Genomic DNA, 26,014 nt, shown 5'->3' with positions numbered 1-26,014 from the left:
CGTTAGTAAAGGCATATGACAAGTCCTAACTACGATAGCCGCTTAGCACCGTCTGACGATACTCAATACCAGATTATTTAACATTCCTTGAGGTAATAATTTCCATTCTTTAACTCCTTAACTGCCGAGGGCGTATATATACGCCTTGCTCAGCCGATGCGTTAACTGCCCCAGGCGTATATATATTTCCTTCCAAACTGCTATCATTTGCTTTGCGCTGCTACACCTAAAATTATTCGCAAAGTTAACGCATCGGCTGCGCATCTGGGCGCATCTGGGGCAGTTAACGCATCGGCTGAGCAAGGCGTATATATACGCCCGCGGCAGTTAAGGGGTTAAGGAGCAACTGTTTTAGTTGCTTGGTGTTCTCCCGGAGGGTATGATTATGACGCAAGACGTATCCCACTCATGTTCAATGGAATTTAAATCAGGGGAGCACATTGGTTAATCCATTCTGTGGATATGTTTCCTTACCAGGAGTTCCTTAATAGCATGAATCCTATGTGGCTGTACATTGCCCTCCATAAAAAAACGTCGAAGCTAATACTACTTAGGAAAAGCACGTGGGAGAAGATAACGTTTCACAGTATCGACCACCAATAAGTAAGCCTCTATCGGAAACGCTGAACTCTGTCCGTGCGTTCATCATAATGCCTTCCCTATACAAGCACGCAAGGATCATCCCAGCGATTACTTTATCTAATGTTAGTGGGACAAAAACGTGTCCCTATCTATTTTCACATCAACTGCACCGAGAATCGTTTATCAGATTAAAACGAGAAAAGAGAACGTGACTCCAATGATGTGGCTCCAAACTTTTATTCCCTACACTACTTATAAACGATGCCGTTGATGGGCTGCTGTCGATGGTATGCTGCGTTCAAGGCGGCCTTTGGCCTGCAGGATGATATGGCGATCAGACGTCACAGATATCTTTCTTGGGAATCACCACCAACCTTTTTTACAACAGCATCTATCGTTTGGTAGGCTTTCTAGAATCGTTAAACAAAATTTTTATCATGTCCAAACTCTTGGGCAACAGATGTCAAACTACGCTCTTTTTTAAGCTTACAGTCCTTCTATCACGTGTAAAGGCATCCTGAATTTTTTATATCCATACTGCACGTACAACCTCACACGGCCATACTGCCAGAAAGGTCGTATTATTTAGTAAATACAGATAACCAAATTTGAAGTTGTTAATGAAATCCTAATAACTAATTTATTTAAAAACGAAGCGTTTATGAACTGTATTTTATGAATCATTCCTCGTCTAGAGTAACTTCACACGAAATTAACAAAAAGACTACAGTATGTATGCGATAAAACTTTTAATTCATATTTGAATCGAGAGGTAATAGGAACTGAAATAGGTTTGCTTTGAGAGGAGGCACTAAATGAAGCACAACATTGGCACGGACTTAATATATTTGCATTCCTTGAAATGTTTTTCCTTCTGAAAACATTCAAAGCTTATTGAAACAGATAAAACATCTTAAAAATTACATTAAGATGACTAACCTATCCATCCATTTTCATTGTTAATAGAAAATGTATTTAGTTTTGCATCAAAATGAGACATCTAAGATATATGTTTACCATTCATATACAACATCTTCAGTACAGCTTTCAAATTCATCTACTACTGTTTTCTAAAGCTCTTCAGTACCATTAAATAATGATGTCAGAGCTGAGAGTCTGTAGGTGTTATATCTGGAGACAAAGGGAATAGTTGAGGATTAGGATGCTTTCCTCTGTTAAAAACTACTTCGCAAGAAGTGAGTTGTGTGACGGCGCACAATCATACAGCAAGAACTGGTTATTTGGTTAAGCTTTTCTACGTTTAACGTAATTCAATTTCTTCAGAAATGTATTCATTAGTCTTATTCAAATATGTAATCCACCATCTGTCTCTCAGGTACTACATTCCTTGTGAGTTATTTCATTCTGATCAAAAAATGCCACCCAAATTAATTTATTTATTTTAATATTAATAATTTAACTGTACGATTTATGTCGTGATGTCCCATGTCTTGATTAGTCTAAGTTCCAAGTTTGGTTCCATTTCGGCTATTAGATAGCGCTACAGGGCGCTCCAAACACTGTCACTTTAAAAAAGATCACCCTGTATATTGCCTTCTTCTTTATTTATATAAAATAAAATGACTTTCATACAACAGAATTAGTTTTCAGTATCATTATCATTTTTAGTCGAGATTTTTGAAACAAACATTTCTAAGACTGTGGTGAACGTTCTTTCAACATAAGCTCACGATTGTCATTTTATCTCAGAATGAAACACAAACTATCAAATTTCATCTCCAGTTTATTTGAAAATCATGTTTAATGTCTGTTGCTTGGATCAAATCAAGGCGTAAAGAAATGTGATCTTCTTTTTGTCTTGCCATCGATGTATGTGAGGAACAAAACGAGAACATGTTTCGTTTCAATTGTCTCGCAAGACAATTTGTGAGCAGTGTTCTGAAGCAATATTCTGAATGATGCTGATTTTAGGCAGGGGTTTTCATTTTTATCATTTTGATAATATTAATGACTGATTAAAATAATATTAAATAAAAGTAAAGAATCCTTTTTCAGCTCAGCATCAATTTACTATATTACTTGATTATTTATAAATATAAAAATGGAGCTTTTCCTTTCCCCGTACTTGATTCCATTGGAATTTTGTATATAAGTTTTAATAAGCATTTCAAACGAAAAAAAATTTTTGTAACTGCTAATATTAGAATAAACCTGAAAAATTTTAAAGCTGAATTCAAGCTTTGAACTGTAATGAAATTAATAAAACTTACCCAAATGCATTGATCCTGTCCTAGAATTTTTTGAAGAGAGCAAAACATTTTCCGCTTCGCAGCTTTTGAAATGATGCATGAGTGAATTATTATTCTAACCAGTAAATTAAGCAAACATTTTATTTTATGGCAGATGCTTTTGGTATGGAAGATGTGTTTGATGACGCCTGATTCATTCAGCTGTGATTCGAAGAAACAAGTGGCTATATTTCCAGCAAATATTGTCGGTGATCTCATTCTTTCATGTCTGTTAATGGCGACACTTCCTAGATTCATTATCACTATTATTCTTATGCTCAGTACGAAATCATCCTCACCAACGGCAACCATTGGGTCATATTCTAATGCTTAAACCCCATACTCTTTACAGAACATTTCCAGTGCTTCTGTTGTTGTTTTCCCGTTTACGCTGAACCTTAACTGATATTCCTTGATCAGCATTTTAATTCATGGCAACACATACTTACTAAAGCAAAGCAAATAATTAACTGCATGTACCATTCTCGATTCATTCGATAAGATGATGGTATTTTAGGAGAAGCAAGCGTTTGGTAAGCATGAAAGAATTTTTTTTCAAAATATTAGCTCTAAAACGTCCTAGATGCACTGTATATAAGAGACTTGTAATTATTTTACCTTTTATATTAAAATATTTTCGACAGTGCAGTATCGCCTGTATGTAACGCCCACTTTTAGTCATATAAACATGGTAACTTGACTTAGTATCTAACCTCTTTAAATGCTTCAGAGTTTTGTAAGAATTCTTGGTTTACCGAACACATTGATTGAGAGAATTTTAAATTCCCCATTTTTAGCCCAAAGGGCGTTAGCCCAGAAGGGCTATTAATTTTGTTTTGAGATTTTGCGTTGGTCCACTCTAAATGTCGGTTCACTTTCGAATTGTTACCATCAAGTATTGCAGCCTTGCATTATATTTAAAGAAATTAGAAAATAGAGAATCTGCATATATGTATGTACGTTTCTCGCATAGCAATAAAACAACGGTACGTAGAACCATCAAATTTTGAATAACGTACGTCTAGACTCGAATATGGGCATCTGGAAGCCCGAAGTTGGAATTTGAAATTTGTTTTATTATCGATTTCATACTTTGTAACACATTACCGATTTTTTGATTAAGAAACTGAACGATTTCGAAGCGAGCAATGGCAAAACTTTACGGGAAAAAAACAAAATTTTTTTATCTCCATCACGCTAGACTGTATCGGAAATTCTAAGGATATGCTCATATTAAAATCATTTTTCGATATTGCTGTTGAATTCAATTTTATGATTTAAGTGCGAAGAACATAATATTTAATAAATAAATGTAACATAAAAAACGTTAAAAAAAGCCACTTTGGGCGTAATGTAAAATCTGAAGGCTTTCAGAATTTTTTTTTTATTTTTTTAATTTACGTGAATTTTATATTATTTATCTTATCAGAAATATCTACCATACAATAAATATTTACTTAATTTACTGACTAGAAAAATATTTTACTCATGCATCAATTCAAAAGCTACGGCCCTGAGAATATTTTGCTCTCTCCTAAAATTTCCATAGGAAGAATGCTTTTAAGTAATTTTTGTTAATTTCATCACAATTTGAAGATTAAATTCATTTTTAAATTCCTCAGGGTTATCCTAATATAACCAATTACAAAGCATGCTTTTTAATTTGAAATGCTTATTAAGACCTACGTACAATATCCCACTGTAAATAAATACGAGGAAAGGAATGGCTGCATTCTGATACTTTTAAATATTCAGGTAATGTCAGATGATATCTAGCGGTGAAGAGTTGAAGTGAAATGATATAGTGCTGAGAAAGGAATTTTAAACTTTTCTTTAATATTATTTTAATCAATCATTAATAATATCAAAGGAATAAAAATAAAAGCGCCTACCTAAAATAGACCGTTAAAGGAAATTTTTTATTTTATTATTATTTATAACTCCAGTTTTCTTTATCAATCATTCTCCGCTTCCAGTGTTTTTGATGGTTACTGTATCAAGCAATCATTCCGTCAATTTGATTGATGCTTGAGACGTCAAAAAACTTAAATTGATAGCCTGGCTTTAATGTTCTTCTAAATTGAATGGAACCAAGGGGTTTCAGTGCACTGCTTGAGAATTTAGAAATAAATGTTCGTCATCTCTATCGAAGACTGTTCAACAAAAATAATAAACGATGCGTCACAAAAAATGAGTAGAGTAAAGGTATTATGCAGAAACATAGGAAGCAAAAGAAAATATTTCATATTATGAAGACAACTGATATCAAACACCTTATATTCATGGAAATAAATTTGAATTTTTAATTCAGTACAGATTTGTATTTAATTTCAAAAATTCAGATCTTATATTATGAGTTTCTATTCACATATATCTTTTTCACTCATATGATAAAAAGATAATTTTAAGATTTGAAGTGGACTCACACATCATACCTATTGTAAACTATTTTATGCAGTGACAAGATTTAGTCTTTTTATTCAATAGAGATTTTGCAGTATCTTTATATTTTTTTTAAAAAAATTCATGTATTTCACGATCAAATGTCTCTTTAAAGTATTATAACGAAATACCTTTTGAACATCTAGCCATGTAAATGAATTTTCTTAGACCGAAAATACTGAAATTTTTTGAGGTTCTAAAATTCGGAATTTGAGATCAGTGCATTCATATGTATCTAGTATCAAAGCCAAATTTTAAAAACATTTGACTCTCGAAAACTTAAATACAGAGCTTTATTTTTATAGCATTTGTTAACGAGCTTCTAAACATTTAGTTTCTTCCACCTCAAATGTTTTTGATCGTAAAAGCATAGACCTAATTTTGTTTACATGATATGATTATAAAAATATTTATCTTATTATGCTAATAAGATATTTTCTCCCTCTTTCCACCATGCCTTCGTCGTGTAGCAGTCGCACATTCACCACGTATTTGAAAGGTTCAAGTTCCAGTCCCAGAGAAGGCATTGGCCATTTTTCCTGTATCTTGCTTCAAAAAAATATCTAATGTCTCTAGAATGCATTTATTATATTACATTTTTATCACATATTTATAATCAGTCGTTCAAGCCTTATTTATTCGTGTAATCGTTTGGAAATACCTTACTTATATTTATTACGAAGTATTTTATTACAAAGTTATCAAAAGATGTGAATCAGTTTATTAAATATATGAATTTTAAGTAATCAATAAATCTAAAATCAATTTTTAATTTTCCTGACCTGCATTAAATTCATGTCATAAATATTCTTACCTTTCAACCAACTACCATTGAATCTTCGTGGCACCAAATTTCCTTCCAGTATATCTGACAGACTTATCCTTTCGTTCATCAAGTCATTACCAGTATTTCCTGAAATTTTGGAAAGTATTTAACATTACTATGCAAATTGTACATATCATACACTACAATGATATAAAAGTGAAACATATTGCCTTCAGAAAGCTTATTGTTTGAAATATCAATATTTGTAGATAAAATAATGGAAGAAATCTTTAACTCAAAGGGAAATATGAGATAATATTTCATTACTGTTCACAATCTGAACTATTTCTTTCGTTCTTCTATGTAAAATTTCAATTGCTTCAAAATGTGAATCGGTTTCCGATAACTGCAGGTTTCCATGTAAATTCCATTTGCAGCTTACGTGATATTTTATTATATTCAAAGTGAGAACTGTAGATATTTTTGAAATCATATTCGTAAGATCTTTTACGTCGTAAACTTTGCAACAGCCACTTTTAATGATCTTAAGTTTGATAATCTGATAATTAAGAATCTTTTCTCTTCATAAATCCCCTTCTTGCCCTATGATAAAAATAAAAAGCTTCCGTTTAAGATTTTTTCATATTTTGTGAAATGCATTTTATAACTTCAAAATTTGCAAATAAGAATCTAATAAACTATCATCATTAATTACTTTATTTAATAATTGCTTTTATCTCTTTCGATTACCGTTTGTGAAATTTCCTGTTCTATATTCGGATTGCTAGCACAAAAGGGCGTAAATCCAAATGGGATTTTAGTCTCAAAACGAGGTTTAGCGGCATATCACTCTAAATGACTGAATTATTTTAAAAATTGCTGCCACGATATTTTATCTCCCTGTGTTACTTTTAAAGAAATTAAATAACGAAGAATATGCATGAATATATATGTATATTTCTCGAAGTGTGAAAAACCCACCTAATATAGGATCATTAAATTTTGAATAACGTAGTCATCCACCTGAGTGCTCCTGGAAGTCCGAATGAAAGTGCTCCTGGAATGAAAGTGCACCAGAGTGCTCCTGGAAGTCCGAATGAAAGTGCTCCTGGAATGAAAGTGCACCAGAGTGCTCCTGGAAGTCCGTTTTAACAAACTCAACGATTTGAAAGCGAGTAATGGTAATACTCTACGGATGAAAGATTTTTTATCTCCAGCGCGAGAGGCTGTATATCGGAAATTCAAAAGATGTGCTGTTTTTACATTACTTTGTGATTTTGGTAACCAACTGAATTTTATCTGGCTTAAGTGCAAAGAACATAATATTTATTTAATGAATTTAACACATAAAACATTAATAATAAAATGGCAAAACGTTTCAAACCAGCTTGCTAAGAACATTGTGCACTGATATGATAAACTAAAAAAAGACTGCAGAAAGTAGAAAAATGTATACCAAAACTTGACACTTCATCGGGAGTTCTAGATCCACGGAGTTTTTAAAATTTTTGTAATTGTTCTGTTGAAGTATATATGGCGTAAGCGGGAAGAAAATAATGTTTAATAATGAAGCTAAATGTACAAAAAAAAAAAATAGGTTAGCCCGAGTGAATGCAGCATGAGACTAGTAGCCTGAGGGCTCAGCGAGAGAGTAGAAAAACCTTAACAAACCCTTTTAGGCGACCTTTAAAATCTTAACACTTTCAGACTTTTAGTTTTTATTAAAATTTCTTCTATTACTAATATGCAATTCATACTTAAGTAGGAGGAGAAATGAACTTCGTCTTACTCTTTACAGAACGTATCAGTAGATTATTTGCATCCAGGTAAAATTATCATAACAAATTGCTTGGAAATTTAGGATTTTACTTTATATTATTTATCTTTATAAATTTTGCTAAGGTTTCATGTTTTATAATTAAAGTGAAGAAAGATAAAACGTAGCAATATTTCAGTTATATGTGACTTCTTAAAAGATAACCTGAAGATGAAATGCTCAGCTCCTCTGGTTTCAAAAACATTATTCATTAATCTTTTCGCATTTTTTACACTCTTGCTTCCATTTGAAAAAAGTATCCATTATATTATTATTTCTCCAAAATTCTTAGACTTTTCTCCAAGCTTTTTTCGAAGCATTTTATCTTTTCGCGAAACCAGGATAGAAGAAGTAGCAGGAAATATTTACAAAAAATTATCAGGTTGAATAAAAACGCTGCTGAACCGAAGTTTATATTTCTCGAGATAGCCATGGCCCTAAGGGCGGATAGCCTAACCCAGGGACTTTACTTCCTGCCATCTTCTCAGATCTCTGCAATCAATAGTCCCATCTTCCACAAGAGAAAACAAAAGCGGAAAAAGAGATATATGATTCCAGCAAGCATCACGCAGGTTTGGTATTTCTGACTCTCATCCTACAGGATTCAGGAAGAATACTCTTTTTTTTTCTCTAATCACTAATATGGTTATTTTTAGATTACTTCCCTCTGAACACTATTATTATTATTTTCTACCGAACACAGACGGGTTACCTCATTTCACGAAATGTCTTAAAGATATTATGATACTGAAACAAATATTAAGATTAAGACACAATAACACGCCGAATAAATACTAATTCAGAAGACAAACAACAAAAATCAGCGTTATATTTATAAAATTTTCACAGGACTAGTTTCTATGGTTTTACCGAACCACCATCCTCAGCTGCAAAACCGCAAACACACAAAACAGCAGAAAAATCCCTCACGAAACTCATGCAATCACAAAATGGCGGCCACACCACGTGCAACCTTCGGCCTTTAAAGAAATTATGTTTTAGTTCTGGTTTCACCAACAGATGGCGCCACTTGCTTATTCTTGTCCAGGCTTTCTTATCTTATCTAATCATTTTTTCCTATCTTGTTCATTTGCGGTTTTGCAGCTGAGGATGGTGGTTCGGTAAAACCATCGAAACTAGTCCTGTGAAAATTTTATAAATATAACGCTGATTTTTGTTGTTTGTCTTCTGGATTAGTAAATATTAAGATATCAATGACCACGCTCACCTTCCTTAAAAAGAAATTCAACTATTGTGTAAAATATGAATAATTTTTAATTTTCCCTTATCATTTAGTATATTTTCACAAAATCTTAAATTTGTGTTGAATAAATTTCCCTTTAGAAGTTTTAAATGCACTTTATTGTTTAAATATTTTTAACAGACCGTTTCGATCACGGTTCTAATTAAAATACTCAGCGTTAACATTTCCTTTTTTTAATGTATCTCAGCCATTTTCTTTAAAAACGAGCAAAACGTTTTTGAATTAATTTCCTTGTAAGGCTCATTTAATTAAAATTACCTATATTTTTTTTTCTAATTAAAATGCTCAAAATACGCATTAGATTGAGAATATCTCTTATGGGTATCACTGTTCTTGACAATGTTAGGATTAAAACTGCAATCTCGAAATTCATGATAGGTTAGCATGAAGATGGTTGTTAGGAAATACATTTAAAAAATGCATTACACTATTCAATTGTTTACTGCCATAGTAAATTTAGAATACATATCAGCATATAATTTATAAATGATAGCAAGATTTAAAATCCTAACGTTAATTTCTGCGAAACATATAAAACAGAGGTTTCCAAACGGAGGGAAAAGGGCGCTAATTCCTTTACTCACCTTCTAAGAATTTTGTTCTAATTTTTGAATTAAAAAAACACTTTTATTCAAGCTTTGGCATTTATCAACATTTTCTATACTTCTTCTTGTTTAATTTACAAAACACGTTAAAAATAATTTAAATTTAAATAAATGTTTATCATGAATTTGGAATGTTAATTGCATAAATTGGGAATATCTTGCTAAAAAAATAAGCAACCAAGGCAAAGAACAAAATAAAACAAAAACTATTTAATGGATGTGCCTGAAATTCGTCCAAGATGTTGGGGAGGTATTATTAGATTACATAGCAAGCAGTAAAGCAAATATATATATAAAAAGTATTATGACCAAATGGGTCAGAAGAATATGTAATGGAACCATCACGTTAATAATAGATATGATATCCTATAGCTGATATGTATTCTTGACAACGGCGAGGAAGGCTGGCAATAGCTTCGTTTATTGCTTATTGCAACAGTAATTACCGTAATTTCCGGAAGAAACGCCGCGGCGTTTACGTGTTTAAAACTTAAATTTTCAGCGGGTGCGGAGTATCTACCCATGCGGCGTTTAGGTGCACTAAAAATAAAATATTTCCTATGATGTTCATTGTACATAGTTTGGATGGCCTTGTCATTGTGCATAGACTGGTGCTGTTCCCACACAAAAGACCACTCAGTTGCTTTTTGAGAAAGTTATTTTGTTTACATTCTTTCCCTTGAACGGACCTACATGCATTATTCACCCTAAACGATATCTCAGAACAATAACATTCTTCCCCTTTTCAAATCAACATTCTCATCAGTTTGAATAGTCTCTCTCCTCTGCCATTCGATGAATCTTCCAGGACCCATCCTCTTCCCACCCCTGCCTTTTCTGCAATTTTTTTCAAAGGCGGACACGACTCCACCTGCCTCGAAATAACGAACTCTGACGTATTTCCCCTTCAGCATGAATGGATTTTTCTTGGCATTCTGCCAAATACAGATCCCATCAGTTTGGGTACAAGTACTTGTTGAATAGTTTTTAATTAGGGAGCGGAAAATTTTTGAAAATGTCTCTAAACGGCACAGAAGCTACACATTTCTTACCTTTAATTTATTTTTGAGTTACGATTTCATTTTATGCATTTTTCTTAACTGATATGTCATATATCAGGACTTAGGTTGAGTTTTTGCATCTATACGGCCCACGACGATGTCACGCGCAATTTAATCTATTGCGGCGTTTACGCTGATGCGGCTTTTCTTCCGGAAATTACGGTAACCCATTCCCTATATGTCACAACTCGTGGAGGCTGCCTGGCAGCACATTGCGACCTGCTAATCACTTTTCCAATATGTTCCATGCATGCACTATGGGATTCAGCTCCGTGACATTGCAGGCCATGGAAGATATGGAATGGTTTCACTCTGCAGATAACTTTTTACAACACTCGAGCTTTAGGTGGCAGGCGTTACCCTCCGTAAATATCACGTAGTTACCCATTCCAGTGGTAGAGGAACACACAAGAAGATGTAGAATTTCATCGCGCTATAACGTTGTGACTGGTCCACCAGGAATCAGGTAGTGGTCGGCGTGGGGTTCGTTGCTATCCCAGACCATACAAGTAAACCTTTTCCTCTGAAATGGACATTTTCGACGAAGTTTGGCGCCCGATAGCGTGTCCTTCTCTCACAAATATAGAAATACTTAATATGGAAAATGTTACTTAATATACTATATATTTACTTAATATGGAACATACTACTTAATATACTATATATTTACTTAATATGGTTTAAAGTAAAGTAGAAAGAACAGACGATTAAAAACCTATTGTCTGTTTCGGCGAAACGCGTGATGGAGTTAGCTTAGTTCGAAGTTCATTAAAAAATATTTCCCCTGACGTGCCATAGTGAACTTCGAATTGGGCTAATCGACCGTTTACCGCTTCTTAATTTTATTTTTAACTCGATTAATTAGTTAATACTTTTACTATGTTTTAAACATACTTAATTAGTTTAGCATATAGCTTACTATTATTGTTGATTTTTATTTGTAAATAATCAAATGCTGTATTTTTCTCTTTTAACGCATTTCACTGCAACCAAATTTACTTATGTTAAAGTTTCCACGGAACCACAGTATTTAAGCAGCTTTTTAGCGTGCCTACTAGAATTTTTCTTTTAATTTACTTAATATGGAATATACTACTTAATATATTATATATTTACTTAATACGGAAAATCTAATCATCCAAATTACATCCTCTGTACTTTTACTGGCTTCATCATTGTACATATTTATATGTCGTTTTATCTTCACTTAGAAGAACTTCTAATCAAATATTTTTAACTTAAAGGCTACCAACTCAAGGAATGTTTTCTTCTTATATTCAGGACCTACTTATATTCTCAACGACTGTTTACCTTTTATTTAACTCTACAGTCACGGACTATTTATTTATTTCTAGACTATCTTCTAAAAACATTTATATGGATGACGATATAACTTTAAATTTTCTTTCAAGAAAATTGTGATTATTATGCACACTAAAAACATTATAGACATTTCAAGATGAGACTTCTACCAATTAATTTTATAACCAAAGTCTAACATTCTTCAATATTGAAACTCTGGAAAAAAGACTAAATATTTATTAACTTCAACGTTTAGATCTATTATACTTGAACTCTGAAATTCTGCATATTTGGATTACTTTAAAGAACTCAAAGACTCTGAGTCCTTGACTTAACAGACATAAGTATGATTGTTTATTATTCCTTTGTACAATAGGCCCCCGACTCATCATGATTAACTTTATACAAATATTTACATTTTTAACTATCTTACATTTATACATCTCATGAACTTATTTATGTAACTATTTCAAATGTTCTATATTATTACTCACTGAATATTCTGTATCCTAATATTATTATACATTAATAAATAATAAGTATATTATCATCTCATTTATGTTTCTATTCTAATACCTTGTTTATTTTATTATTGTTCCTTAGATGTTTACTTATCTTAGATTTTATCATTCATTAGTTATTAACTATTACATATATTATTTATCCAATTATTATTTTAATTATAATACATTATGGCCATAAATGTCAGCCTTCCTTAATAACTAGCAATATATAACATATTAGCATTAATCCCATATTTTTCCTAATATTTTCTTTTAAGCTTTTCATCTCTTTCATCCCTTACATGTATAATATTAATAATCACTAATCATTAATATTAATAATCTTTAATATTATTAATATACTTCATCTTTAATTATATTATTTTACGTCTTTCATCTTACTGTCATATTCTACTGCATTATACGATTTTTTAACACATTGCAATTCCACTAACCTTAATGTTATATAGTAGTTTTACTCCTATTTAATACTAATATTATTATTGTTAAAATTTTATTACTATTACATTTACTGGTTCATATACTGATAATAGAATTCTGTTAATCATTATATCATTCACATTTAATTAGCAATATTATAATTCTATATCATGTGTATTAGTATTTTTGTAGATAATATACATATCTTATACATATCTCTCATTTACCGCCCTTCAATGAGAAAAAATGTTAAGCGACTAATAAGCCATTTTGGGAAAGCATGCACTAGAGCAGCAAAATAAGAGAGATATACTTTTGAAAATAACAAACATGAGACAAAAAATATTGAGAACTATTGACCTAAAATCATAAAACCAATACATTGTAGCTTATGTATATCTTATTGTCTCTAGAATAATAGAGTTTATTTCTTTCTCACATATATTTATGTTAAATCTGATTTATTTTATTAGTTGATTATATGTTTAGGCAGTAAATCGGATTTTAAGTCAAAATTATATAAGTTACTGCTTAAATTATTATTCTGACACTATTTCTTTAGCTACTGCAGTGAAAACTGACTATAACATAATAAAATAACTATCCTTCTTGACCTCATTTAATTTATTACATTAGTGCTGTTTGGCTAATTTTTCATTAAGTAATGTTTAAGTAATTAATCTGTGAATAGTTTTAAATATTTAACTCTTACTGCACATAGGTGTGGTTAAAACCTTAAGGGAAATTAGAAAAATATCATTTATTTGCTTTAAAAGTGAATGTGTTTAGAAAAGCTAATTTAATTTCTTGTTGACATTAACGAAATTCTCAACCTCTTGAGTGTTTAATTATATGATTAATCGTATTAGATTCTTGGTGATATTTAAGTGTTTGAAGTAATGTCATATTGTATAAGAAAAAAGAGTGGTAAGAGATTTAATTCCTATGCATTTCTACTATGAGGAATTAATGTTTAGAGCAAAATATTTTAATTATTTAAAATTCATTTAGAAAGATAATGATTATTTTCATTTTATTACATTTTAATGTCCTAAATTCACGTCTACGTAGCATCATAGTTAGGAATTCTTCCTTAAAAGCATAAATTATACAGCAGAAAATTGTATGCAGTAAATATTTTTGAAGATTTACGAAACAGCTCTGAGAAAATCTGTGCATCGATTAACAAATAACAGAACTTATCACTCTTAAGTACACAGCAGAATAAAAGTAAATGCAATTAGAAATATCGAAATAAAAATGTCAATTAAATACCTTTACGACTTTATATTCGTGTAAATGAAATCTAATTTACTTCTTTGATTTATTAGTATACATACACCTATGGTTTCATAAATATTTTTAAAAAATTAAATTTTTTAATTACATTATGTGTTCATAAAATTAAATAGAATTAAAAATTAAAGTCTAAATCAATTGTGAAACAATAGCCACGTATGCGCAGTTCATTTTCAATGCAGGAAATTATTCCTAGCAGTTCAAAACACATACTAGTTGAAATGCATAATAGATAATGTATAGCATTAGAAAATACGCAGATACTAAACGTTGCTTATAGTTGTGTTCGAAATTCGTTCATTTTTGACGTGATCTAAACACCTACATTTTGATATTTCCAAAAATTCACCAAAGCTGCATTTAAAGGTTGTTAGACATATCCTCCCTTGCATACAGTGCCCTAACTGCAGTATTCGTAAAGAGGGATCCCAAAATTTTCATGCATTCCACGCTCCAGATGCTCTCGCCAGCAGTTATGAAACCTGTGATTACCAGCAGTTACCTGTGATTCTTCTGGTCAAAGCTTTTGAATAAGTCTTTCAGTTTTCCACTGTGTAGCTGAATCTTGTAAATTCAAGGATAATTATTTCGTAACTTTCACTCAGCGAAAATACATTATTGTCAGTTACCACAGCTAGGTTTTGAAATAATGCGGAGGATGGTTTATTCATTATGTGTGTGGACGAGTTCTCAAAACATTTAGATACATTTTGTTGCAAGCCAAATTGAGATTGGATGCTCTGTCATCTGTAACATTATTGCTGTATACACATACAGAAATGTAACGTTCATACATATTCATTAAATAGTTTTCATTCTTTTCCTTGTTTTGCCTTTGTTGCTTATTTTTTGAGCAGAAGTGCATATATATATCTCACAGCCTACTATTAACATTTACCTTTCGAAAACTCGTTCTGCTATTTGAAAAAGAGTTATCTTGTTACAATTCTAATTTTGTGATTAGTATATACTAATCACTGCTGCCATATGCCCTATAAGTAATATTTGCATTACTTCAAAGACTTTTTTATGAACAAAAATTGTTACAGTGGGTGAAGATTGATAGAAAGTATACAGTTTTTGCTATTATAAATATTTTTCTAGAAAATATTTATTTAAAGATTTGCTATTGGAAAGGCTTTGAAGATACATATAGGCTGTTACAGTTCTCATTGTCTTCTGTCGTGCTGTCATAAAGCACTTATGTAGACAAATAGATGCTGCAAACCCTTTTAAAACGCGCGAACCACAGAAATTCGACACTAGTTTTTCGTCTTTTTCCTAGAAATGTATTACTTCAGGTTTAGTTTGTAGGACAGCTTTACATGCGCAATATGTTTTCTTTATTAGCGAAACAATTGCCTAAATACCTGTACTAAAATGTTGACCAATTCGAAAGAAGGAAGGATGGCGTGTCTTAGCTACATTTAAATTTCTTAAAGGAAAGATTCTTTCAAACATCCCGCTGGATAGGTCGAGAGAGTAATTTTTTTAATTGTCTGACAGCAACTTCCTAAATTGGTGAATAACATAAATTACAAAAGTTCGGAGAAAGACCCTGCAAACACAGAAGTTACTGAAACTGTTCCTCTACAGTGCAAACACAAAGGTGCTTTGATGTTGGAGTTATGAACACGCTCTGACCGTTTTCTGATGTCAAATTTAATCAAAAAGATATTAGAAAGAGTCCTAAATATATATGCAAACTTGCATTCAGGATTGCTTTATATGTAAAGCCTGAGTAAGAACTTTAAGGCCAGTAAAAAGTTTTGAAAAAATGGAAACATTTAAACTGAGGAATTAAAATACCATTTGATTGATAATTATTGAGCTGAAATAAAAGTAGAAAAAGTAGACAAATTAATTTTCAAATATTTTATTATTAGAAAATATTACAGAACACACAGATGAATATTTGACCCTGAGTAAAAACTTTAAGGCCAACATAGAAAATGACATATAAGAAAAAAATTACAAATTCTTAGAAGGTTGTGTAGAAGCCATTTCTTCGAATTACTTCAAATATTCTTGTTTTCATGAATGAAACGAGTTTTTGACAAAGGGTGGGGTCGGTTTTATACCATTCATCTTCGATAGTAGATTTCAGCTGTTTTGTTGATGTAAAATGTCTCCTATTTGCATAACTCTTCTTGCTAAGTCACCCCAAAGGTTCCCCATTGGGTCGAGGTCAGGTGATCTAGCGGGCCATTTCACAGTTTCAACATTGGAATTCAATTTGGTTTCAACTTGGAACCAATTTTTTGTTCTGTTACTCGAATGGATCGATGCATTGTCTTGCTGATAAATCCAATTTTCTGCAGCAAGACATTCAGCATTTGGAAAAAGATGATTTGTTAGGACATTTTGGTATCCTTGTGAATTCATTCTACCTGAAACGAATGCAATTGAGCCCACACCATTGTAAGAAAAACAGCCCCAAGTCATGACAGATCCTCCACCTAATTGGCGCTTGGTAAATATTTCTTTTTCATTTCTTATATCATGCCAGTAGAAATTCCAGCCATCTGGCCCATCCAAATTCTATTTTTTTCGTCAGAAAATATTTCTATCCATTGGTTGTCCCAGGTCATGACATTCTGGCCAAAGTTCAAACGCTCTATTTTGTGTCTCTGCAGTAACTGAGGCTTGGTGAATTTTGCTGTATAAGTGAACCTTCCAGACCTTCTAATTGTGTTATAAATCGTTTTTTGACAAACTTTTAAACCTGTCGTCGGAATCAGTTTCCTGGTTGAATACTTTCCAGTAGATACAAGTTGGCAAACTCTTCTTTCATCACGCGAGGACAAAGCTTTAGGTTTTCCCGCAGGATTCTTTTTACTATAATTGTCTTTCAATTTAAAAAAATTGTTGACTACATCTTTGATCTTCCTATCTTTATCGCAATAGCACGACTACTCATTCCTGTTGAAGACAAAGCTTCGATCTCTCCTCTTTCACGATCAGTTAAATTCTTACCCTTCGCCATCTTCCCAAAGATCATCAATACTTCGAAGAAACGTATGACAAATATGAAACTTTCAGCTTTGTCAAGCTAGTAGTTGCAATGGTAATTAAACAATTATATTATATTTATTTTTAAAAAATGACTGGTGGCCTTAAAGTTTTTACTCAGGCAGAAATACTAACTTTGTAAATAACCACATGTTTCTCATAATTATGTATTTACAAATCATGTTTATAGCATTTATTTCTTATCAATGAACTTTAATAATTAATATTATTTGAATCTTTTATATTTCATTTTACATTTTCTCAAAAATTTTTACTGGCCTTAAAGTTTTTACTCAGGCTGTAGTCTTAGAGTACAGAGGAATCCGACTATTTGGAAAATAAGTAGAGTTTAGCGTCTAATACCGGTTATTATAAGAAATTATTTTTATGAGGTGAAATTTACTTGTATGTTAATTCCTCCATGGCACTCAATCCCATCAAACATTTCTTAGTGTAGTACGATTTGATGTACACATTCGATATCTCCAGCTTTAATGTTTCTGCTTTCCGTCTCAGAATTTGACAGTTAGACACACTAGAATACATATTCTATTATTCTGCGACGTTCTGAAAATCCTTTCTAAATCTTTTGCTAGACGCTTAAATATTACGAAAAAATTCCATCAGACAACATATTTATTTATATTTCGTTCGCAGTGAAAAATGGAGGATATTTTTGTAAAGTCAGATATTTATATGTATAAAATTCAGAACTTTGAAAGTAGAGGTAGATGTGTGAGGAATGTAACTGAAGTACGAAAGTGCTATATCTTATTACATCCTGCATAAATCTAGAGTAATTTAAATTTGTTATTAATTTCGAATCTTTAATACAAGTTATATAATTTAGGTTATAAGGTATTTTCTCCCTCCTTTCCGCATTTATTTGTGGTGTAATTGGAAATATACTCGACGCGTATTAGAGAGGTCCAGGGTTCAGTCCCACCGATGGTACTGAAGAGTATTCTGTAACATAATGTTTAAAACCTGAAATGCGTAACAGAATTCTATAATTAAATTTAATTTTAATATTTTATTACACGTTACATGTTACGGTCGGAAATAAAAACATTTGAAACATGAATTAAAAATGAAACAACTTGCAAGAGTAGAAATGGAACAGAAATAGAAATGAAAATATACTGAAGCTACTTACGGAATAGATACTACATATTTTAATTATGATAAAAAAGTGGTAATCTATTTACGTTTAGCAAATTATAAATGTATTTATCATGCGATATAAATTATAAACTTATCAAGTAATAAATATGTGAATTAATGTGTTAATTTTAGCACTTTTCATTCTGCACTTATTAAATAAAAGAATACAGCATTTAAGTAAACTAATTTTAATATACCACTTTTAATTATACATTTCTTAAATAAAATAGCTGAACATTTACGGAATACATTTTTACAATTTTGTTGATAAACTTGATAAAAACGTGAATTCCGTATTCATTTATAATATGAAATATGCCAATTTTGACTTGACAATTATCATTCATTTACTAAGTAAAATCTTAAATTGATTAGTTTTAAAGTTAGTAACTGGTAGCTGGTTAGTTATTATTTTGCACTTGTTCTGAAAGAAAAAATGCGGTTAGTAATGCGGTAAATAATATACGTAAAATAATATGCGTATAAATTATACGTATATTATACGTATATAAATTTTACGTATATAAATTATACGTATATAAATTATACGTATAAATTATACATATTACACTTAAAATAATATACGTATAATATCCATTTAAAAAACTGCATTAAAGTACAATGTTTTCCCAATATTTTTTATTTTTTAATTTAAAATTAGAATCATGATGGCTAAATAATTATTAATCAATTAATTAACTATTATTTGTAATGAAAGAAGATTTTAGCTGTTAAACTGTAAGAAATTTGCTACATTATGTTTAGTCACAACTAATTTTGACAATCTTTTCAGATCTAGCTTAAGATACTGAAAATAAATTCTTTTGCGTTTAAAAATATATTATTTATCTTTTGCTACTTAAGTAAAATTTATTTCAGGATTTTCTTCGGAGATTTGCTTTGAAAGTAATCAGCCATCGTTGAAAGTGTTACGTGTATGATACTTTTCGTTTCCCGTTTGCTCTAATATGTATCATCCGAAGTTCTTTGAACTTAAGCTCTAACTTCTAATTTCCTAGCATCGACCGTCTAATGCAAATATTAGGTTTAATCAATCTCTTTGATCTGAGGCATGGCTCTTTAAATATTTGTTTAAACAAAAACTCCAATTAAAATAAACAAGAAAAGCAACCGATCGAGAGAAATAACCAAACTTAAAGAAGGTTGCCTTCTGTAATCTCTTTTCTGTAGAAATATAAAGAAGAAAAAAAAAACGAGAAGCAGGCATCAATTAAGTTCTAAATCAAGCTTCTTGCATCAAGGTAGTCTCAATAAAACTTCATTAAATGCTTCAGTGATGCCCCCATGATTTTTATACTGTTTGTTTCAAGATGCATGATAAGACTGTCCGAAAACTAAGAATAATGTGAATGACAGTAACTTAGATGAGGAAAAAAACTGTTATTTTGGTGGCTGTCTGAGTAAACTGCACTCGCTTTAATTAGTAAAATCTGATTTATAAATTTTTTGGTCCATATTTGAATTAGTAAGAGCAAAAACGTAACATCATAACTATTGCGTAAAACATGAAGAAGGCCATTATTTAGAAAATGTTCCTTTTTAATGCCGATTTGAAAATCTTTTATTCTGAGTAACCAACATATAATTTTGTGGCGTTGACATGTGTATAACTAATAAATAAAAGCGATGATATGCTCATCTTTAAGGAGAGGTCACTACTGTAGGTATTTGTGATACTGGATTGGATAAAATTATTCGAATTTTGACAAAGAATGCTAAGGCAATCTAGCTAATAGAAAAGGTGCCTTCGGTGGAACACCTTCTAACAATTTAGTACTACTAAAAATGAGTTAATACAGTTATTGCAATCATGTCGTTGGTTATATCATTAAGTGTGTAACTTAAAGTAATGAAAAGTATGCAATAATTTAAGCTACATTTTCTCCGGAAACTGCGTTAGTGATTTGCTGATTTCTCTCAGAATATAAACTTATAAATACAAGTCAGTAAACTGCAATTTGACAGCTAACTAAGCAAGACACAATAACACGCCGAACAAATACTAATTCTGAAGTCAAACAACAAAAATCAGCGTTATATCTCCCATCAATAAAATTCCGAGTTCCATTCTCAAGGACCCCATTCCGGATATGAATTCCTGGGGTATTTATTGGATTCCTTGCTAGTGTGGTTTAATTTAAACTAAGAGAGCCTTAAAATTTCGCGTCAAGGAACATGAGACATATGTTAGAAAAAAAGAAACACAGAAGTCTTCTGTTGCTCAACATTGTTGGTCCGAAAATCACACTTTAAATTTTTCTGCTGCCAAAATTATTCAAAAAAAAAATCTTCCATTGGAGAACTGGATTTTCTAGAGGCATTTCACATTCAAAAAATCTTTCTGTTCTAGTTAACGATCCTAATTCCAATCCATCTTTGCCTTCGGCCTTTAGAGAAATTATATTTCAGTTCTGGTTTCCACAACAGATGGCGCCACTTGCTTATTCTTGTCCAGGCTTTCTTATCTTATCTAATCATTATTTCCTATCTTGTTCATTTGCGGTTTTGCAGCTGGGGATGGTGGTTCGGTAAAACCATGGAAACTAGTCCTGTGAAAATTTTGAAAATATAACGCTAATTTTTGTTGTTTGACTTCTGAATTAGATAACTAACTATTCAAGCAGGCATAATTTTAGTTTTTTTAAAATGATTCTTAGATATTTATCATTAGCTGTTGCTTGTAGAGAATTTTTTTAGTTGAGTTCCAGCACTCTTAGAGAAGTCCTTACGTCAATAGTGCTCCCAGTGCAAGTGAAGATGCATTTACTTGTGAATCTATTGGTTTAAGCATTTTAAACAATAAGCCTCAATATATGCTGATGAAAGTTCACATTAAGTACACTGGCAGTAGGCATGGCAAACAACCATCCGTTGCATCGACATAATTTTTGGTTAAATTTTCTGAAACAGTACTTTGAAATACATTTCTATTCAAACATTTCTGGGAGTACCTCCTGCTTTAAAGCAGTGATAATGTTCGAAAAGTAATATTATTTCAAGCGGTAATATTATATATTGCAAAGTAAAGACGGTAAAAACTTATATTTAGACCAATACATGAAAAGATTCCTAAATAACTGAATGTGCCATGACATAAATATCTCACAAAATTTATTCACATAAATCATTCATTTCGTGAAAATTGTGTATTACAATTCATGGTAGTTGTATTATTCAGGTTAAAGATGCAAGAAACACAACACAAATACATTCAATTTAAACTTTTGGATGTAATCTAGTTTCAACGTAACACTAAGAACACAATAGGAAAAGCGCATAATGTATATTCCGTAAAATTCAATTGAATTTACATATAAGCCAAAAGTTTTCCAAGTTCTATTTTTATTTAACAGCAGAATTCAATGCATCTCTGCTTCAAACAAAGACAATGCATTTGAAATCATCTTCAGCAGTTCCATCTAACAGATAATCCATTGATAGAAAGAAAAGAATATAAGAACTATTAATACTGAACGTCGAAAACTTTTGACACGAACATCTGAACCACATTTATTGACACATTATTTTCCATACAAAAGATTTTATGCATTTCAAATTAACTTTATTTCTATGCTTTTCTATGCTTAAATCTATTATATGAAAGAAAATGAATTTATAATTATATTTTTCTTTAAATGTAAAAGATTTCTTTAGACTTTTTCCGTGTTAAAATATGTATGTGATTGTTGAAGTTCCGTTTTAATTTGCTACATTTACAGATTTTGTCCCTAAAATAGAAATTAAAAACACGTCTTCAGTATTATTTACATTAAACATTTCTATTACGGCCCAACAATATATAAACTTATGTTTTACGTGTAAGAAGAAAAAATTAAGTTCTGAAAGAGACTTCAAGTTTCCTTCTGCAGCGAACTCTCTTTCTATGTTAAATTTTTTTCTGTGCCCCTGTATAATGCATTTTGATAAATGTACAAGTAAAGACAGTAAAAACTTATATTTAGACCAATACATGAAAAGATTCCTAAATAACTGAATGTGCCATGACATAAATATCTCACAAAATTTATTCACATAAATCATTCATTTCGTAAAAATTGTGTATTACAATTCATGATAGTTGTAGGACATAAAATCTTTTCTCAATTACAAACAGTTATTATACGCAAAATATTATAATTAGACACATACAGTGTTTTAGGGATAATGCTTGTAGTCATTGAGCTTTTCTTTGCTTAAGCAATAGTGTATCAGTAAATTTCAGATATAGCCTAGAAGTTGTAAAATTCGTTATTCTGGCTCTATAATTGTTCTTTCAGTATTTGCTACATAATACTTGACACAGCAGATGTTAGTCTACCACCCAATCGGAATAGTGGTTAGTAAACTATTAATACCGTACCATACGGGAAGGGTTCGAAATCAAGAGAAGGCATGGGTGTTTGTAAAAAGATAATATCTGTGTGGCATGTGAGCTGAAAATCTTCTGGAGTATTACAATTCATGGTAGTTGTAGGACATAAAATCTTTTCTCAATTACAAACAGTTATTATACGCAAAATATTATAATTAGACATGTACAGTGTTTTAGGGATAATGCTTGTAGTCATTGAGCTTTTCTTTACTTAAGCAATAGTGTATCAGTAAATTTCAGATGTAGCCTAGAAGTTGTAAAATTCGTTATTCTGGCTCTATAATTGTTCTTTCAGTATTTGCTATATAATACTTGACACAGCAGATGTTAGTCTACCACCCAATCGGAATAGTGGTTAGTAAACTATTAATACCGTACCATACGGGAAGGGTTCGAAATCAAGAGAAGGCATGGGTGTTTGTAAAAAGATAATATTTGTGTGGCATGTGGGCTGAAAAAATCTTCTGGAGAAGCTGTTGGTAGGGAAAGAGGTGTAGAACAGACTTCGACCCGTTCCTCTCCTTAGGTGGCCGCAGGCCACGAAACTTGGGTTCCTGGGCCGGAGCCCTATCCCAGGCTAACAAGATATGTGATACTGAGCAAAAATGTAGTGTCACGTGTGTCGTGCCGAAGGCTCTTGCCAACGGCAGCCGCTATTTTTACTTTTTTCCATGGTGAATTTCGTGAGCTTCTTTCAGACAAGCCAGATTAGTCACACCAACAACAGCAACTGTTATTCTAGAATTCAATGTATCAATATCATGAACTGGTGCGGCAAAAATTGCGTCCTTGATAAATCTGCTCACTTCACGAAGCTCTGAGCAATCTTATCACTCAAAATAGACCTTCCTCTTCTTTGTAGGACACCGATATAACGAATTTCTTTAAAATTTGTCATATCTATCCCTTATGTTCTTAACATCTGAAAGATAATGTCCACACAAATTTCTAAACCACCGTTGAGCTATTTTGTTTTGTGATGCTATAATAAACATTTGCAATGCTTTGACTGTTGCCATTTCGTAATAACTGTTTCTTACTCATAATTTTGAGGTCCAGTCTACTGCATGATAGAAATAAAGTATAACAACGGACCTATGCAATGATAAAAATTACATATTCTCTCTTCCGCGTTTATTTTGGTTCAAATTTTGCAATCATGTAAAAATTAATCGTCATAAGGAGGTAAAACACTGTTATAAGCAAGGCAGTGTCATAGAGAGAGAAAAGCTGATACTCACATTTGTCGAGTATCTTGTTTGCGTATGTGCGCATTTCTATCTATCTGTCTATTTATCTGTCTGTCTATCTCTCTGCCTATCTGTTTATCTATCTATCTGCTTATGTATATTTTTGTTTATACATCTTTCTACCTATTTTTCTATCTTTCTGTCTATCTATGTATCTATTTATCTGTTCTATCTATCTATTTATCTATCTACCTATATATCTAGCTTTCTGTCTATATTTATCTATCTATCTATATGTATATATATATGTATATATATATATATGTGTGTGTGTGTGTGTGTGTATTATATCATATATAATGTATATGTTATATATAAGGTGTATATTATCTATATACTAGATGAGAAATTAAAAAACTATAGTTAATACCAGCTTTCTTCAGACTTAGAGAAATTTTGAATAGTGGTGTTTTATTCCCTAACAGAATTTTGAGTAAGTTAATGACTTCATTTGTAGGTATTCGATATTGTTGCAAATAATTTTATTAGCAATTTAGCTACCTCCAGGCCACCAAAATACCTCAGGGGCCTTTATATATCTATGCAAATAAAGGTTAAAAATGAGCACAAAGAATATTGACAAATTTTAAGATTTCAAAGTATGAAATATAATCGCCTTGCAAAATGGAATTTTGAACAAAATGAAAATTTAACTTCTAAATAAGACTAGCCTCTGTTATTTTCCGGTATGCTTTGGGGATGTTTTCATTCGCATTAAATATAAATAAAATATGAATTTTATCTTCTACATTCAGTACGAAGTTTTAATTATTTTGTCACATGAATCAAGCATTCCTAATGTAGCATTATGGCAATTATTGGTTTTAAGCATGGAATTAGGACTATCGTATTACGAAGGTAGTTCTTGACATATAGGTTGAATATAAGTATACAAAAATACATACGCATCTAAGGCGCAAATATTTAAAAGATGATAATGCATTATTTTCTTCCGAGATGCTAGAAGACATTAGTAAACATATTGAAATCAAATCCTTTCACAAAATAAGAAAATTCTTGTATAAGCATATGCCATGCTTATCACCATACCTTCGAGATACATCAGAAAATTTAAAATATTAAGCTTATCAAAAGTACACGACGTCCGTCAAGACTATCTTACTACATGATTACAGGAAATGAACAAACTAGTATTTGCTGACATTTAAGCTAGAATTATTTGTTCAAAATTCTTTAAATTCACCAATGGAATTTTCCAATTGAATTTACTGATATATGTTCTGCTGCAGAAATACTTTTTTTAATTTATTAGACGAAAAAAGAAATATTATTTAATTTTATAGTAATTTAAATTATGAGTTCTATGACTCAGATAATTATTGCTACAATAAAGCTATTTACAAGCTACTTACGTAGGTTTGCTCAACGAAAACCGAGCCTAAAGTAACTGAAGTGTCGTATATCCTTTTCGGTTTATCATAGGCCATTAGATATAATAAATTTAGAAAAACCATTCCGTTTTCACATTACATATGAAGTGTGACACACACAAAAAAAAAAAAGTAACTAAATGTGTAACTTGGAAACAGAGTGGAGATGGCAACAACTGTTTTGGTGACGTATTGCCACACACTTCCTCTATACCTGCGGCCAGTTTCGACTTAACCGACCACGCCAGTGGGGAGTACTGCGTCATTGAGTGAACACATGCAACTGCATTCTGCCGGAAAAATGTATAATGCGAAAACCGAACAACGAAGCAGCATCAAGTTTCTTGTGAAACTTAAGAAATCAGCCGCGGAGGAAACATTTCAAATATTAACCGAGGCTTACGGAGATTAAACTTTGTCTCATGCACGTGTGTTTGAATGGCATAAGCGGTTTTTAGGGGGAAGAGACAGTGT

The 26,014-nt window shown here is 31.5% G+C and overlaps 1 protein-coding gene across 1 annotated transcript in view; it reads right to left on the bottom strand.

The window, feature by feature from the left end:
* The window catches only part of LOC118183062 (inactive dipeptidyl peptidase 10-like), a 484,033-nt gene that overhangs the window by 147,851 nt on the left and 310,168 nt on the right, over positions 1-26,014 (bottom strand). The window contains exon 3 of the mRNA XM_085819647.1: positions 6,088-6,186. Within this exon, the coding sequence (XP_085675773.1) occupies positions 6,088-6,186 (99 nt within the window). The remainder of the gene's footprint in view (positions 1-6,087; positions 6,187-26,014) is intronic.

Source organism: Stegodyphus dumicola, chromosome 6 (genome assembly GCF_044657685.1).
Source record: "Stegodyphus dumicola isolate Sdum_Otavi_A_Nest chromosome 6, ASM4465768v1".
Lineage (NCBI taxonomy): Eukaryota > Metazoa > Arthropoda > Arachnida > Araneae > Eresidae > Stegodyphus > Stegodyphus dumicola.
Note: the sequence above shows the minus strand (reverse complement) of the source record. Positions and strands in the feature narration are given on the sequence as shown.